The sequence below is a fragment of the Myotis daubentonii genome, chromosome 5 (genome assembly GCF_963259705.1).
Source record: "Myotis daubentonii chromosome 5, mMyoDau2.1, whole genome shotgun sequence".
Lineage (NCBI taxonomy): Eukaryota > Metazoa > Chordata > Mammalia > Chiroptera > Vespertilionidae > Myotis > Myotis daubentonii.
The window spans coordinates 29662676-29680361 of NC_081844.1; the positions used below are offsets into that span (position 1 = coordinate 29662676).

The 17686-nt window shown below is 52.6% G+C and overlaps 3 protein-coding genes across 7 annotated transcripts; 2 read left to right on the plus strand and 1 right to left on the minus strand.

Annotated features, from left to right (window-relative positions):
- The first annotated feature begins 2205 nt into the window (after positions 1-2205).
- Positions 2206-11549, plus strand: GTF2F1 (general transcription factor IIF subunit 1). Of its 4 annotated transcripts, XM_059696948.1 has the most exons (13): positions 2208-2554; positions 2606-2625; positions 2707-2753; positions 3305-3377; positions 5838-6031; positions 6851-7021; positions 8368-8552; positions 9273-9426; positions 9512-9693; positions 9815-9888; positions 9974-10112; positions 10318-10435; positions 10523-11549. In XM_059696948.1, exons 2-13 carry the CDS (start codon positions 2614-2616, stop codon positions 10725-10727), a joined length of 1554 nt encoding a protein of 517 aa, XP_059552931.1. In that variant the 5' UTR covers positions 2208-2554; positions 2606-2613; the 3' UTR covers positions 10728-11549. The 4 variants fall into 4 exon arrangements, 3 of the variants coding, with proteins under 3 accessions (XP_059552932.1, XP_059552931.1, XP_059552929.1); XM_059696949.1 differs by having other exon boundaries at positions 2206-2625; positions 9515-9693; XR_009452980.1 differs by having other exon boundaries at positions 2207-2625; positions 10242-10435; positions 10523-10661.
- ALKBH7 (alkB homolog 7) lies at positions 11311-16928 on the minus strand. 2 transcript variants are annotated; one of them, XR_009452981.1, is made up of 5 exons: positions 16622-16928; positions 15758-15931; positions 15545-15669; positions 15043-15364; positions 11311-14455 (listed from the first exon to the last, which is right to left on the minus strand). XR_009452981.1 is itself a non-coding variant. In XM_059696950.1 (4 exons), the coding sequence occupies exons 1-4, from the start codon at positions 16823-16825 to the stop codon at positions 15202-15204; spliced, it is 666 nt and encodes a 221-aa protein (XP_059552933.1). In that variant the 5' UTR covers positions 16826-16928; the 3' UTR covers positions 11311-15201. The 2 variants fall into 2 exon arrangements, 1 of the variants encoding a protein (XP_059552933.1); XM_059696950.1 differs by having other exon boundaries at positions 11311-15364.
- Positions 14319-14865, plus strand: PSPN (persephin). The gene is made up of 2 exons (XM_059696951.1): positions 14319-14472; positions 14558-14865. The coding sequence occupies exons 1-2, from the start codon at positions 14319-14321 to the stop codon at positions 14863-14865; spliced, it is 462 nt and encodes a 153-aa protein (XP_059552934.1).
- Positions 16929-17686: the final 758 nt, after the last annotated feature.

Sequence of the window (17686 nt, forward strand, 5' to 3'; positions counted from 1 at the left end):
TTCCCAGTGTGGGGCATGTAGGAGGCAGCCAATCTATGCTCTCTCTCATCATTGATGTTTCTATCTCTCTCTCCCTCTCCCTTCCTTTCTGAAATAAAAATATATTTAAATATATATTATATATATAAAACAATAAATCATGTCATTGTTTTATATATATATATAAAATAAATCAGCTGCTCTCCCATTTTACAGATGAGGACACAGAGGCTCAGGGCAACAAAACTGCTGAGGTGGGGAGCTTCCACAGGGCCTTTTCCAGAAGTTTGTCCCAATGTATCCTCTTCTTCCCTTTACCCCTGCACACAGGAATTCCCACCCTGGCACTAGGCGCCTCTACAGCATGATGTCACAAATCTTCCATACTTGCTAGGCGCCGCCTTGGGTCTCCTGCCACAGTAGCTGGTCCAGCCCCACCACGTGGCAGAACCCATTAGTTGCCACGTTCTTTTTAAGAAATGTTTTTATTGATTTTTAAAGAGAAAGGGAGAAAGATAGAAACATTGATGAGAGAAACATTGGTGGCTGTCTCCTGCATGCCCCTAATGGGGATCGAGCCCACAATCCTGGCATGTGGGGCATGATGGAGAACTGAACCAGTGACCTCTTGATTCATGAGTCGACTCTTAACCCCTGAGCCACACTGGCTGGGCGGTCACCATGTTCTTGCACTGCGTCCCTTTGTCACAGCCTGGGCCACCCATCACAAAAATGGGGAGACCTAAGGATGTTTGTGGTGCCCAGAAAGACAGAGGGAGAGTATTTGGTGCCTGTAGAGCTATATCCACAGCTCAGTGCATGTCCTTGGGGTGATACCAGGCACAGGTCTGATGGCAAACCCACTTTTGTCCTAGGGTGACACCTGGGTATTCAGGCCTGGCATACATTACTGCTGCTGTGGATTCTGTGGATAAGGATGTGAACCAGAGCAGGTTAGGGCCTTTGCATGCAGCATCTCCTTGAAGCATCATAATAACTCTATCATCCCATTTACAGTTGAGGAAATTGTGGCTCAGATAGGGGGAAGGGACTTGTCCATCCCCCAGACTCACCCATATCACCCTCCCCTTCCTTCACTCTGGTCCAGCCCCAGTAGCCTACTGGTCTCCTTTCTGTCCCTTAAACTGCCAAGCTCATTCCTCCCATGCCTGTTCCCTCCATCTGGGAAATCCCTGCCTCAGCACTTTCAGGTCAAAACCCACTCATCCCTATGCTGGAATGCAATTTCCTCCACAGCAATGATCAGTGATGACTTTTTCTTTCTTTTTTCTTTTTGCCTCCCAGCCAGTGTACTCCATGAGGGCAAGGACTATATCTGTCTCACTTGTCCCTATATTTCTAGTTTACTGACATAACAGCAGTGAGCGAGGAGCCTATGGGGTGTTGTAGTTTATGATGCAATTTGAGTGTCCTGCTTCCCTCTGTCTTTGCTTAGCCAACTCCTAAGCAACCCGAAGGGCCCAGCTTAAACCTCCCCTCTTCTCAGCCTCCAGAGCCAGCTCTGCTTTTTCTGTGACATCTCCTGAGTTGTAGGCACTGTTTTCTAAGACGGTCTCCTCGACTACACTGTAATCTCCAAGAGGACAGGGAGCTGGTTTGACAGTCACGGTGGACCGCCCTGAACCCAGCACAGCAGATGCTCGAGGGGATTAACGAATGGCTGATCTGTGAGCATGCTCAGTTGTGTTACTACTACGTTGTGTGCGAGGAGCGTGTGCACACCTGTACCTCCCTCCTGCCCTCCATAGCCTCCTTCCCTTCCCCCAGTAAGCCTGCCACCCCCACGATGTTACCGTTCTCCTGGGGCCTCAGGGGTCTGCCCATGGGGGCAGCTTGGAATTGCACAGACCCATCCTCCCAGCGGCCTCGGGGGTTATCGCGCCCCATCCCCGCTTTGGCCCTGACCTCTTCCGGCTCGGCTCAACGTCACAAGGGCACCTGGCCCAATCATTTAGCAAGATGATGGTATGTGCCCCCGGGGCAGGGAGAAGAAATAAACTCCACAGAGGTAGTGGTGCCGCGGCTGCGTGGCGCGACTGAGGCCTCGGTTGCTATGGTGACGCGGCCTCCTGGCACTCACTTCCGTAGTGGGGCGGGGCAGCCCTAGGCTTGGAGAATCCGTGAGGGTGGATGGGTTCTCCTTCCCCTCCCAGAATGCCCCGCTGCCTTTTGCGTGCTGACGTCACGGGAGGGCGTGCTCACGTCATGAGCAGATTAACCGCGCTATATAAAGCGGTCAGCAGCGGCAGGAGCTCCAGAAGGCAGTTAGGTTTGGCCCGGACTGGTTCACTCCTCCGAAAGGCACCAGGAGGCTAGGTGACAGCTCACTGAGGTCCCGGGGCAAACGAGGAGGCTGCGGTCGTGACGCGGTCCGCGGTCCGCGGGAGAGTTTCTCAGGTTAGGCGCAGGCGCAGATGTGTTAGGAGCGGCCACTGAGGCGGACGACCCAGCAGCGCTTCCGGGTAGTTCGGTGGCGCCTCGGACTTGGGGTCCTCGACCGGGGCCAAAGACCCGATCCCGCAAAGGCGGCTTTCCCCGGTGTGAGGGTCGCGGACCGCAGGAGAGGCGAAAAGAGCACGGATTGGACCAGACCCGAACCACCGACCCTTGCCCATGGCGGCCTTCGTAAGTATGAGGCGGGGTCCGGGGTTCCGACGGCCTCAGCAATCAGTCCCTCACTCACCGTCCCGCTTTCTCTCCGCGCAGGGTCCTGGCAGCCAGAATGTCACTGAGTATGTCGTTCGAGTTCCCAAGTAAGTCTCACCCGCCCCCCCCCAACCCCACCCCAATCAATCAAAACCTTTAAGAGCCTCTAGGCATGCCAGGCGCTGCCTTGCCTGTGATTCATCCTCCAGACTGGCAGCGACGAGGGCAGGGCTGGGATTGAGCGAGGACTGTCTGGGGTAGCACTGGTTTTGAATGGAATGAATGAATGAGTACATTCATATGCAAGCGATGCAGCCCCTGGCCTAACATTCCCTCTGCCAGGAATGCCTTTTCCCCAGCTGTGACTGCTGGTGGATTCTTGTTGATCCCCAAAACCAGTTCCAGTATTTTCCTCCTCCAGGAAGCATTCTCTGCTTGCCTTCCCTCCTGCCTAGGGCTGAGTTCCCGATTATTCATCTTGGTTCCCCTAAATCTTTGTACCTTTTACTGCATGGGTTGAGAGTACGGATTTGGCTTCCCTGACAGACTTGGGACCTCTGGGGTGTTTTAAGGGTCCTTAGTATTGCCTGTCACAGAGGGCTGAACCCGGGAGGGTTTGTTGAATGGATTGAGCACTATCTCTTCTTGATCATTCCAGAAATACAACCAAAAAATATAACATCATGGCCTTCAATGCAGCTGATAAAGTCAACTTCGCTACTTGGAATCAGGTAAGTCCGGGTTCTGAGGGGAATGAGAATTGATTGTGAATGTCGTGGCTGTGATAGTAACTAAGTGTGTTCCCTCGGTGCTTCCCCAGTGGAGGTAAGTGACTACTAAGGTCCAGGTTGAGCAGCTGGGCTCTGAGTAAAACTCGTCAGGCCCTGCAGGAGGCCTTCTGAAAGGAGAACATTTAGACATTGTGCCCACTGATGGGCATTTTGGACCTAGATTTTTCTGGGCAAAGGAGGAGGCTACATCCTACAGATGGTCTCAGAGTCCCCACCGTAAGGGCTTTGGGAGTTGTCTCAGTCCGTTGGGGCTGCTCTAACAGAACATCGTATAAACAACAGCCATTTATTGCTCACAGCTCAGGAGGCTGAAAGACCAAGATTAAGGCACCAGCAGATTTGGTGTCTGGAAAGGCCCACTTTCTAGTTCATAGATAGCACTGTTCTCGCTGTGTCCTCTGGGAAGGGGCAAGGGAACTCTCTGGGACCCTTTGGTATAAGGGCTCCACCCTCATGATACAATCACCTCCCAAGCTACCATCCACAGGTGTTAGGTTTCAACATAGGCATTTTGGGACGGAGATACAAACATTCAGTCTATAGCAGAAGCCATTCAGGGTTTTAAATGGGGTTTTTTTTTTGTTTTTTTTTCCCCACATTATTTTATTTTTTTTTTATTTATTTATTTTTTTTATTGCTTAAAGTATTACAAAGGGTATTACATATGTATCCATTTTATCCCCCCGCCCTAGACAGTCCCCTAGCCTCCCCTATCACCCAATGTCTTATGTCCATTGGTTACGCTTATATGCATGCATACAAGTCCTTTAGTTGATCTCTTACCCCCCTACCTCCTGCCCCCCAACCCTCCCCGGCCTTCCCGCTGCAGTTTGACAATCTGTTTGAGGCAGCTCTGCCTCTGTATCTATTATTGTTCAAAAGTTTATAATGGTCTCTATTGTCCATGAATGAGTGAGATCATGTGGTATTTTTCCTTTATTGACTGGCTTATTTCACTTAGCATAATGCTCTCCAGTTCCATCCATGACGTTGCAAATGGTAAGAGTTCCTTCCTTTTTACAGCAGCATAGTATTCCATCGTGTAGATGTACCACAGTTTTCTAATCCATTCATCTACTGATGGGCACTTAGGCTGTTTCCAGATCTTAGCTATGGTGAATTGTGCTGCTATGAACATAGGGGTGCATATATCCTTTCTGATTGGTGTTTCTGGTTTCTTGGGATATATTCCTAGAAGTGGGATCACAGGGTCAAATGGGAGTTCCATTAAATGGGGGTTTTGTAAAGTGATCTGGCTGCTGTAGGGTGGAGGGCAGATGAAGCAGGGTAGAGGTGACAGCTGTGGTCCTGGTGAGCAATGATGGGCTTTGGAGCAAACAGGTGATGAGAAATGATTTAACTATAGTGGGTTTTGGAGGTGGAGCTGGCAGGGTTTATTGATGGATTGGATATTGAGGGGTGAGGGCCAGGGCAGAATTATAAACGTACATTTTAAAATAATACCTACTGTTAAATTGTCCAGAGATTAAAATTTGGGAAACCTCAGCCTTTAATGGCTTCTGAATTCACGGGGCAGTCCAGGGTCTAATGCAGAGAGAGGAAGGCCAATTCTAAGCAGGTTGTTTTCTTTTCTTTCTTTTCTTTTTCTTAAATATATTTTTATTATTTTCAGAGGGGAAGGAAGAGGGAGAGAGATAAAAACATCATTGATGCCAGAGATTGATTGGCTGCCTCCTGCGTGCCCCGTACTGGGGATTGAGCCTGCAACCCACGCATGTGCCCTGACCGTACATCAGAACCGTGACCTCTAGGTTCATAGGTCGATGCTCAAACACAGCCACGCCAGCCAGGCAAGTAGGTTGTTTTCATTGTTGTTTGTTAATCCTCACCTAAGGATATTTTTCCATTGATGATTTTTTTTTAGGGAGAGGGAAAGACGGAGAGAAACAATGAAGTGAGAGAAACACATCAATTAGTTGCCTCCTGCATGGGCTCTGGTCAGGGCCTGGGCCCGGGAGGAGCCTGCAACCAAAGCATGTGCCCTTGACTGGAATTGAATCAGGGGCCCTTTGGTCTGCAGACCGACGCTCTATCCACTGAGCCAAATTGGCTAGGGCTTATTGTTGTTTTTGTTTTACCACCACTATGACCTTACTGTGGTTTTTTTTACTGTTTTTTTTTTCCATTTTCATTTAGAAATAATTTCAAACTTTCAAAAAGCTGCACAAATAGACATAGTACAAAGCTTGCCCATATCCCTTCACTCACATTCACTGAGTACTGACTTTCTACTTTTTTTTGCCAAGCAAGAAGTTGGAGTGTCTGTAGCTCAGCTTGGAGAGAATAAAGGGTATTCTTAGGGGTAGGGGCACCGCCTGAGCAAAGGCAGGTGCCCTGACGAGAGATCTTATTTCCTGCTTCCCCCACCATGTTCCCCAGGCCCGGCTAGAGAGAGATCTGAGCAACAAGAAGATTTACCAAGAGGAGGAGATGCCTGAGTCAGGTGCAGGCAGTGAGTTTAACCGCAAGCTTCGGGAGGAGGCTCGGAGGAAGAAGTACGGCATCGTCCTCAAGGAGTTCCGGCCCGAGGACCAGCCCTGGCTGCTCCGAGTCAATGGCAAGTCGGGCAGGAAGTAAGTGGTGATGGCAGCAGGTGCCCACCTCCTCTTCCCTCATGCCCTCACTCTGTGGGGTGCTCTCTCAGAACTGGTATGCCCCCTATGCACAGTGCAGGTGACAGCATGTCCTCCGTCATGGGGTTTCATTTTATTATTTGTTTATTCATTCTGTTTTTTAATATATATATATATAATTGTTAGTATTACAGATGTCTCCCATTTTACGCTCCTTTACCCACCCTCCTAGGTCTTCACCACCCTATTGCCCATGTCCATGGGCTCTGCATATAAGTTCTTTGGTATATCTCTTTTATAGGGTTTTATTTTTAAAGGTAAATCAAGTTGGTGCTTGTATAGGAGTTCCAAGGGCACCTGCCCTGTTCATGTACATCCAGGGGCCACCTTGAAGGTGGGAAGCAGGGAAGGGGCACTCTAACGTTGCCTGGACTTCTGTGTGGGAAGAGTGTGAGGGCAGAAGCCAGGAGGAGGCTCGCAGTGGTTCAGGCCCAAGGAGCAGCCTGGAGGCAGATCAGAGGGGTCTGACTGCAGGGCCTGTGCTCTTTAGGTTATCTAACATGTTCCTTCCATGAAAGGACGATGAAATGTAAAATGGGGGAAGCCCTCAGCCCACTCTGCAGGGTGAGGAGCACTGGCCCTGCTTCCCAGATTTGGCAATCAAGGCTCAGATAGTTCAAGAGCTAGCCCAAAGCCTCCCAGCCTCTGACTGCTCGGAGAAACCAGGTGGTTCTGTAGAAGGGACAGGCCTCGGGGCATGGTGGGCCAGGGCGGGTCTCTCTGGACACAGGCTGTGACCGTGACCGTGGTTCTTTGCAGGTTCAAGGGTATAAAGAAGGGAGGTGTGACAGAGAACACGTCCTACTATATCTTCACCCAGTGCCCTGACGGGGCTTTTGAAGCGTTCCCAGTGCACAACTGGTACAACTTCACGCCGTTGGCCCGGCACCGAACGCTCACTGCTGAGGAAGCCGAGGAGGAGTGGGAGAGGTGAGGAAGCCTGGGCGGGGCTGGGAGGGAAGCGGGATGCGGACAGTGTTGTCTCGTAGCTTCACCAGCGTAGAGCCAAAATACTTGGAAATGAGGTAGGTCACCATAACTTTATGCCCCGCTGGGAGCTGGGGACTCGGTGATGACCAAGCCGGACCCCACCAGGCCCTCAGGGAGCTCTCAGTCCAGTGGGGAGACATCAATCAAACCATCAGGGATGTACAGGGTCCTGTGAGGGCTACGGAGCTGGTGACTGAGAGCAGGGCAGGGTATCCCTTGAGTTTACCCAGGCAGGAGATCTAGGCTGGATCAACTGCAGGTATCTGTTGCCTGAGATTGGTCTTGTTATGGCCTTTGTTTTGAAATCTATTTTGTCTGATATAAATATTGCTACCCCAGCTTTTTTTTTTTTTTTCATTTCTGTTTGCATGAAATATCTTTTTCCATTCTTTTACTTAAAAAAAAATGTACACACACACACACACATTGATTTCAGAGAAGAAGGGAGAGAAAGAAAGATAGAAATATCAGTGATGAGAGAGAATCGTTGATAGGCTGCTTCCTGCACGCCCCCCACTGGAGACTGTGCCTGAAACCCGGGTATGTGTGCTGACTGAGAATTGAACCTTGACCTCCTAGTTCAGTGGTTCCCAAACTTATTTGGCCTACCGCCCCCTTTCCAGAAAAAATATTACTCAGCGCCTCATGGAAATTAATTTTTTTTAAATTTTAATAGCAATTAAACAGAAAGATATATGTATTAATGTTTCTACCTTTTTTGTAAAATATAGTAAAGAAAGGTGTAAATTAGAAACATTGAAGTTTGAAATTATGAAACTATTTATTGAACTCAGAATAGAAAGGTAATACAAAAAAAGTTAAAACAAATGCACCTGTGGCCATCACCGCCCCCTGGATCGCTGCAGCGCCCACCAGGGGGCGGTAGCGCCCACTTTGGGAATCACTGTCCTAGTTCATAGGTTGACGTTCAATTACTGAGCCACCCTGGCTGGGCACCTTTGCCATTTTAATTTTGATGTGTCTTTGTGTGGACCTGAAATTGGTCTTGAGCTGAGAGAGGTGCTGGGATGCCAACACCTTCTCCTTGAGAGCTCAGGGCAGAGGGAACTGAAAAAGGGTCAGCTCTCCCCATGTGCTTTTAGGGTGTCCATGTTATGTGTGAGTCCCCTAGGGTCAGATCATGCCTCTTATCACCTAACTCATGTCTGTGGTTCCCTTCTGAGGAACATCCAGTGACGTGCAGGGAGGAGACCTGGTTCCTGGAGGAGGGCCCTGGAGCCAGGCCTGTTATCAGACCCCAGTGTACCCCTTACCTCCGCCTGCAGGAGGAACAAAGTCCTGAACCACTTCAGCATCATGCAGCAGCGGCGGCTCAAAGACCAGGACCAGGACGAGGAGGATGAGGAGAAGGATAAGCGTGGCCGCAAAAAGCCCAGTGAGCTGCGCATCCATGACCTGGAAGACGACCTGGAGATGTCGTCTGATGACAGCGAGGCCAGCGGCGAGGAGGGTGAGCCTGGGCAGAGCCTGCCCTGGTGGCTGGGGTGTTCGGCACAGCTGCCTAAGTCGCGTTTGAGTCTTACTTTATAAAGGTAGTTGAGTGACAACACAGGGTGATTAATGCCATTGAAAAAAACAGATTACATTTTCCTGGGAGATGAGAGGCAGGCACAACATGCCATGCAGGGCCCCTTGCAGAAGCACCAGAATGAATTGGAGGCAGAAATGAGTGATGGGCCCTGGCCGGTGTGGTTCAGTTGGTTGAGCATCATCCCATGCACTGAAAGGTCTGCAGTTCAATTCTGTCGGGGCACATGCCCAAGTTGCAGGCTTGATCTGTGGTTGGGGTGCATGCTGATTGATGTTTCTCACATCATTGTCTCCCCTCTCTCTTTTCCTTCCTCTCTCTTAAAAAAAAAAAAATCAATAAAAACATATTTTAAAAAAGATATGGTGGGATCCACCAGTTTGAATCATTCCACGGGCTCTGGGCTCCAAAGGTGATTTAGTGCAGAAGACAGTGGCCCTCAGTGTGAGACTGGAGAAAGGCTGTGGCCAGGGGGTATAGATCCCAGATTGGTTTGGTTTGCACATGAGAGGTGTTGCCCCTAGGCAAGCCCTTTGCTTCTCTAAGAATTGGCCATCGCCCCCTTTGTCAAGGCCTGAGATGTCCCAATGTCCTTGAATATACAAACCCGGGTGAGTGCTCAGCCCCCCTCCACTTCCCCAGGTGTCAAAGCCCCCAAGGCCAAGAAGAAGGCACCGATGACTAAGGCAGGCCGGAGGAAGAAGAAGAAGAAGGGGTCCGATGATGAGGCCTTTGAGGACAGTGACGATGGGGACTTTGAGGGCCAGGAGGTGGACTACATGTCTGATGGCTCCAGGTGAGGCAGGCGGGAGGCAGGTGTGAGACCCTGCCACAGCCTGGAGGAAGAGCTCACTCACCCTCTGCTCACTCTGGTGTTGCAGCAGCTCTGAGGAAGAGCCGGAGGGCAAGCCCAAGGTCACCCAGCAGGAGGAGGGTCCCAAGGGCGTGGATGAGCAGAGCGAAAGCAGTGAGGAGAGTGAGGAGGAGAAGCCTCCTGAGGAGGACAAGGAGGAGGAGGAGGAGAAGAAGGCACCCACCCCACAAGAGAAGAAGCGGAAGAGAGGTGGGCTTGGCTTTCTAGGCTTCTGTCCCCTCTGCCCCTACTAGATCCCCTGATCTGAGATAGAGCTGAGGGTGGGTGTGGGTGCCTCTGATCCCGACAGCTCTTCTTTGTCCCCATACAGACAGCAGTGATGAGTCTGACAGCTCAGAAGAGAGTGACATTGACAGTGAGGCCTCCTCAGCTCTCTTCATGGCTGTAAGGCCCAGCCAGGGTTGGGAGGAGGGATGTCGGCCCTGGTGTCTGTTTCCAGACTCACTGTCCCCAACCCTAAAATTTGCAGAAAAAGAAGACTCCCCCCAAGAGAGAGCGGAAGCCATCAGGGGGCAGCTCAAGGGGCAATAGCCGGCCAGGCACACCCAGCACAGAGAGTGGCAACACCTCCTCCACCCTTCGCGCAGCTGCCAGCAAACTGGAGCAAGGTGGGTGGCCTTCCCGTCCCACCGCAACCTCCTGACCTTTGTTCTTGTGTGCACTGAGCATCAGGATCTGAGGCCAGATCAGGGGGCAGACACCTGTCTGCCCCGGAGCTCCTTGTATCCATAATCTAGGCACCACCCGGCCTGGGGTCTCCCAACATGTCCAGTGTCACATTTCTAGTACTCAGCCCTGCCTCTGCTCTCACAGGAAAGCGGACAAATGAGGCGACAGCAGCTAAGCGGTTGCGGCTGGACAGTGGACCCCAGAGCCTGTCTGGGAAGTCGACCCCTCAGCCCCAATCTGGGAAGTCAACCCCCAGCAGTGGGTAAGTTGGTGAGGACAGCAGGGGCAGGAGGGGACCACTGGGAAGGAGGGCCACCCACTAACCTCCCCACTCTCCACTGCGCTCCAGTGACGTGCAGGTGACTGAGGACGCTGTGCGCCGCTACCTGACACGGAAGCCCATGACCACGAAAGACCTGCTGAAGAAGTTCCAGACCAAGAAGACAGGGCTGAGCAGCGAGCAGACAGTGAACGTGCTTGCCCAGATCCTCAAACGCCTAAACCCCGAGCGCAAGATGATCAACGACAAGATGCACTTCTCCCTCAAGGAGTGAGGGGCTGGCCCCCACCCTTTTGCCCAATAAATAAGCTGTCTCCAGAAGTTCATGGGCTCTTGAATTCCACATACTCATTGCTGTGGGTCCAACTGTCCACTTGTCACCCTGCTCCCTGAATCCCAGGACCCAGCATTAATAAGTTGGAAAAACCTAAGCAGCATTCTTCTCAATTTACTTCTCTTATTCTCACCCACTCCTCCTTCTAGAGCAGCCGTGGGCAAACTACGGCCCGCGGGCCGGATCCAGCCCGTTTGAAATGAATAAAACTAAAAAAAAAAAAAAAAAAAAAAAAAAAAAAAAAGACCATACCCTTTTATGTAATGATGTTTACTTTGAATTTATATTAGTTCACACAAACACTCCATCCATGCTTTTGTTCCGGCCCTCCGGTCCAGTTTAAGAACCCATTGTGGCCCTCGAGTCAAAAAGTTTGCCCACCCCTGTTCTAGAGCCTTGAGATGTCTCTCAGAACTTATTTTGCACATGGGGTGATTTCTTCAGGTCTGTCTGCCACTTTGCCAGTTCTCTCTTCAGCTGTTTCTTTTTCAGATCAGTTGGTCTGTGTGTTTTGTTTTTTAAAAAATTTTATTGATTTCAGAGAGGAAGGGAGAGGGAGAGAAACAAAATGAGAATCATTGATTGGCTGCCTCCTGCATGCCCTCTACTGGGGATCAAACCAGCAATCCGGGCATGTGCCCTTGACTGGAATCAAACCTGGGACCCTTCGGTCTGCAGGCTAACACTCTACCCACTGAGCCAAACTGGCTAGGGCTAGTTTAAAATGTTTTTATTGATTTTAGAGGAGAAACATCTATCAGAGAGAAATATATTGATTGGTTGCCTCTGGTACACACCCCAGTGGGGAATCAAAACTGCCACCTGGATGTGTGCTCTGACTGCTATCAAACTGGCAATCCCCTGGTGCACAGGATGATGCTCAACCAGCTGAGCCACACCGGCCAGGGCAGCTGGTCTGTTTTGAGTGTTTTGTCCTTAATGTGTGTGTTTTTTAAATATATTTTTATTGATTTCAGAGAGAGAGAGAAACATCAATGATGAGGATCATTGATTGGCTGCCTCCTACACGCCCCACACTGGGGATCAAGCCCGCATCCCAGGCATGTGTCCTGACTGGGAATCGAACTGTGACCTCCTGGTTCATAGGTTGATGCTCAACCACTGAGCCACACAGGCTAGACTGTTCTAAATGTTTTTCATCCCTTTCACATTTTTATTTTAAGCATCTTAGAGTTTTCATCAGACACATCAACACCTGAAGCTCACAGGCTTCCTGTTCTATCTTCTGACTGGTCTTCATGACTGATTGTAATCTTGGATAGGGGAACTGGTGGCCAGCTTGGGGCTCTATCTGTGGGACTCCTGGGTGGTCTACAGGCTGGTCCTTGTAAATGGGTTTTGCCTTTGCTCCCACCAGGTGCCCCACGAGTCCCAGCCTGAGCCCATTTGGGATGGTTCTCAGCTCAGGGCCCTGTCCCTTACATGACAGTGAAAACCCAAACCCCTTTTATTGCTGATGTTGGCACCTTTTTCAGCTTCCCAGTGATGTTTCTGGGGCTTCCCTTTCTTACAAGTTGGTTATGCATTTATTTTTTCCAGCATTGCTAGATGTTCGGTAGTGGGAGGACTGTTCAATTTCATGGACAATAATGCTGCTGGAAATGAAATTTGGCAGCAGGTGCTACTTTTGAACCCCTATCCCAAGTGATCCAGATTTCTATCTTGCCCTCGGCTGGAAACTGCAGGTGGAAAACTTCCCCACCCAGTTCCACAGGACCTCGGCTGTCAAATGGGAATGCCTGAGATGTCAGGCTAATTCCTAGGAATGTCCCAGGTCGGTCCAACCTCCCTCCCCATACTTCCACCAGGCCTTTTTGGGGCAGCAGGAAAGATGCTCTCACCCTTTGCCCTGGGATTTTTACCCCTATAATCGGCCATATGGACTGTGACCTACCAGTAAAGCCATATGCCTCAGTGGTTAGGAGCAGGGACCATGTGTTCAGCAGGACCTGGGTTCAAATTCTGCCTGCGTTTAATTCTGGGTGACTCTGGACTATTTCTGAAAGTAGTCTCAATAGGTACTGCAATAAGAACAACCACACCAGCCCTAACCGGTTTGGATCAGTGGATAGAGCTTCGGCCTGCGGACTAAAGGGTCCCAGGTTCGATTCTGGTCAAAGGCATGTACCTTGGTTGCGGGCACATCCCCTACGATGTTTCTAACTCTATCCCTCTCCCTTCCTCTCTGTAAAAAAAATCATTAAATGTATTAAAAAAAAAACAAAAACAAAGAACCACCATACCAAATTAGTGAAGCAATCCCCTGTATGTAGATTTCCGGTCATTTCTGATCTTTTGCTGATAGAAAGCAGCGAATAGTCCTGAGTTTGTGTCTGTTCACCTGCTAATCATAAATTCCTGAAACAGTTTTGGGGTCAAAGGGATGGGATTTGCAGTTTCAGTATCAACTGCTACCAACTTACACTCCCACCCACAGTGTGGGGATGCACCTATGTCATGCGTGCACCCCAGCCATGTGAAAGCAAGCTCTGATTTTTGCCCATCTTGGGTTCCGAGTCAAGTTTTAACTCATCTCACCTGTGTGAGGTCGCGCACCTCTTCAAACATGCAAAAGCTATTTGAATTTCCTTCGCCTCAAAAGCTCTCCCAAGCTCCTCAGTGCCAAACACCATGTTAATCACTGTCCTCAGAACCTCATGTGGGAGGGACTGATTAGCCTCCTTTCAGAGGTAAGGGACAGTTTCACTTCCCAGGGGCCACAGGGGCAGAGTATGGAAGTCACTGTGACCTGCAACTGCCTCCAAGACTCAGCGGGAGCCAACCTCCCTTCTTGCTGATGCTCTGGACACCAGGACCGGCTGAGTCCCAGGGTCCTCAGGTGGGCCTTCTAGAGGCAGGAGTCCCTGCAGGGTGAGCTTCCGGCCCCTTGTGTCCCAACTCTTGGCTGTCCTGGAGCCTCTCCCTTTTCCTGTTTTGACACTGGCTCAGCCAGGCCCAGACACAGGGGAATGATGTCTTAATCCTCTAGGCTGGAGCCATGATGGATGAGTCCCCATTAGCTAATTCACCTGCCAAACCACCTCTTCCCTGCTCCCGCTCCCTGCCCCCCCAACATATCCGTTCCGCCTGGTGCCCAACACAGGGGCTCCTGAACCTCAGCACCCTGCTTGAATGGGAAGGGGCCCCACAGAACCTCCCCCCCCACCTCTCCTTCCAGATGGCAGGTGGGACAGTGGGGCAGGGACCCTGGTTGCTCACCCTGGGCTGGGCCCTGGCTGCCGCTTCAACTCTTAAATCAAGGTGTGGAGGGGGTGTCAGAAACCTATGGAATGTCTGGATGAGGGGGTGAGCCCTTAACTCTTAGAAGGAAAGAATGTGGGACAGAGGGAGTTGGCCTGCCTGGGTCTGAGGATGTAGGAGACAAGCTGATGGGGGACATGGGGCCTTCGTGCCCATACAGCATCCGGCAGTGAGGAGGTTATTTCCCAGCCCAGATGGGGATAAATTGAGAGCGCAGGACCTCTCCATCCTCAGAACCTGTTCGGCACCATGGCCATAGGAAGAGTCCTGCTCGGCTCTCTGCTGCTCCTATCCCTGCAGCTGGGCCTCGGCGGCAACCCAAGTACGCCAGGGGCTCCAATGGTGGAGGGAACACTCTCGTCTGAGCCGGCAGCAGACATGGGGACCTGGAAGGCACAGCTGAGTAAGGACCCCCAGCACCCCGTGACTCCCCAACTCCTTCCCGGACAACCCCTGACCACTGTCAACTGCCCCTTGTTCCCACCCAGGTGCCCGCCTGCGCCGAGCCCCGGCCGGCCCATGCCAGCTGCAGAGCTTGGCCCTGCCAGTGGTGGAGCTGGGCCTGGGCTATGCTTCGGAGGAGACGATCATCTTCCGCTACTGTGCTGGCAGTTGTCCCCGAGGTGCCCGCACCCAGCACAGCCTGACGCTGGCCTGGCTGCGGAGCCAGGGCCGAGCACATGGAAGCCCCTGCTGCCAGCCCACCCGCTATGCTGACGTGGCCTTCCTGGATGATCACCACCGCTGGCAGTGGCTGCCCCAGCTCTCAGCAGCTGCCTGCGGCTGCAGTGGCTGAGGGTGCCCAGACGGGGCCCTGCAGCCACTCCTCCAGAGATCTGATGACTTATTTATTGGAGACCTGGATGCCCAGATGATGAGAAGATGGGGTGGGCTGGGGATGCCAGCAAGGGACACAATAAAGGAAATTGATCCTGGGGTCTTGTGATTCTGTGTTCAGTGGGGTGCTCCTGACCCTGTCATCTTAGTTCCTGGTTGGTGGGCAGGTAGGGTCTGGGCTTCCCTTGCAGATCCCAGCCCCAGCAAACAGCCAGTGCAAGGAAGGCCACCTTGTCCATTTCCTAGCTTTATTCACAAACAGTGTCCCTGAGAAGCTGGGCAAAGGGCCCGGGGGTCAGCAGGCTGGGGGTGGCTGCCCAGGCTCCTCTGGTCCTACCCCCTCAGGGAGGGAGCGGCAGATCACGGAGATGCGTCGGCCTCGGGGAACCCGAAGTTTCCCAAAAAAGGACTCTTCATCCCGAAGGATCTCATGGGAGAAGTCATAACGGGCAGAGTCTCTGAAAGAGAAAACAGAGGCTGTGACTGGGTAGGGTGAGGGCACCCCTGTTCCAGGCTAAGCGTCTGCTGTGTAGTGGATGGTAGTTTTCTGTGAGGGCTGAATGAGAGAAGGTGCTTGAAGTGCTGGGTAGTGTCTGACCAGTGATTAGTAGGGTGGTGGCTTCTTGGCGGGGCAGTACCTAAGGATGTACAGTGAGCATGGCTCCAGCAAGAGTTCTAGCCACTCCCCAGGCTCCTGGGTGTGTACCAGCCGCATGACACTGGGAGACAGCAGGGACAGGCCAGCGATGGTGGTTCCGCAGAACTGGAAGAGGGAGCAGGGTGGTGGGTCAGGCTCTGGCCTGGCTGGCCCAACCCCAGCTGGGAGCTTCAAGCTGCAGGCTTCTGCCCACCTTGACGCTGTCAACATGTGGCTTGATGTAGCCCCGAGGTTCCAGGTCCAGCACGTGCACTGAGGACAGCAGGGTCTGGCCTGGGCCAAAGGCGGCTGCCTGAACACGCTGCAGGATGGCCCGGCTTGCCTCTGACCAGCGAGACTTTTCTGTCTCTCGGAAGCCATGGATGGCCTGCAGAGAGAGCTCAGGTCAAGCCTGGAAACTCCGGGTGTATGGGGTGGGTGGAGGGGGGAGAACACGGTGCTCTGGGGGAAGACAGGGAAACTAAGGTAGGGAGGGGAAGAATGCAGAGCCGGGGCTGGTTTCCTGCACGACCCCTGATCTCACCCTCAACTCACAAACTTTGACCTATCTAAGCCATGATCTTTGGCCTCAGTCTTTTGTACCCAACCTCTGGCTCCAATTCAGTTCCAAATCCAGGCTCCAATGCTGGCCTCGCCCCAATATTCAATTTTGTGTCAGTTTCTGCCCTCAAACGGTGACCCTCCCTCTCGTCCTCTACACCCCTTTCTCTACCAAACCTTGGTCCTGTACCCCAAACACCCTTCGGTTCCAGGTCCTGCCTCCAGTTATGGCCCTGCCCTCATCTTCAAAGACTCCCAAGGTTCTGCCCCCAGCCGTAGTCCCGTCCCCACCGTAGCCCCGCCCCCAGGTAGCCCCGCCCCACCCAGCGCCACACTCCCGTCCCCACCGTAGCCCCGCCCCCAAGGCACCGCCCTAGGCACCGCCCCGGGAGCCCCGCCCCCAAAGCTCCTCCCCACCAGAGCACAATCTCCCGTCCCCGCCCCCAACGTCCCTGCCTCCGCCTCTGACGTGGCTCCGCCCCCAGCGCGGTCCCGCCTCCAGCGCCGCGGGCCTCACCGCGTCCCAGTGGTCGAACTCGTAGCGGCGGCGGCGCAGCTCCGGCTCCAGCTCGCGCCTCAGCGTCTCTTCCTCGGCCGCGCTCAGGAAGCCGGGCCGCACCACAGCCGCATCCCGCAGGCGCCTCAGCACGGCGGGGCCAGAGCCCCGCACCCAGCCAGGCCCGGGCATCGTCTGCAGCGCCAGCCGCCCGCTCCCGGCCATAGCCTCGGAGCCCGGGAGCGGGACCGGCCGGGTCAGGGTGACACCCCCGCCCCAGAGCCTTGGGGTGCGGCTGCGCCGAGTGCCTCCCGCGATTGGCTTTCCTCGGCTCTCCGCCCTAAAGGTGTCGACTCCTCCCAGGGCCCGCCTCCTCTCCCGCGCTATTGGGCGCCTCCCTCAGTAGCTTAAACTATTGGGTGTCCCGCAGGTCCGTCTCCAGTGGCCAAGGCGGGACCTGGCCTGGGGCGGATAGCGGCCGTAGAATTTGGGCCAAAGCCGTGGCTCTGGAGTTGGCCAGGACTAGAGGTGCAGCGGTTCTCAACCTGTGGGTCGCGACCCCTTTGGCGGTCCAACGACCCTTTCACAGGGGTCGCCTAAGACCATCTGCATATCAGATATTTACATGACGATTCATAACAGTAGCAACATTACAGTTATGAAGTAGCAACGAAAATAATGTTATGGTTGGGTCACAACATGAGGAGCTGTATTTAAAGGGCCAGAAGGTTGAGAACCACTGGAAGGGTAGAGAACAATTCGAGGGAGAGGAAAGGGTCAGGGGCACAGGGGTCAGAGGAGTGACGTCAGGTCTCGATTATGGGACCAAGTTCACGGAAAACCAGGAATCACCCATTCCCATACAAACAGGCTGGTTTGCACCTTATACACAATAAAAACAAAAGACCCTTCACTTCCTGGTAGAATTGGCATATTACCATTGTGCAGCCCTTATTGGAATAATATATAGTGGATCTAGGCAAGGATTCTCGTCAGCCCCTAAGGTCAGGAAAAGAGGGACAACTGGACTTTATGTGCCTCCTGATGGAAGGGCCCCCCCCCCCCCCACCAGCTAAGAGGTCACTT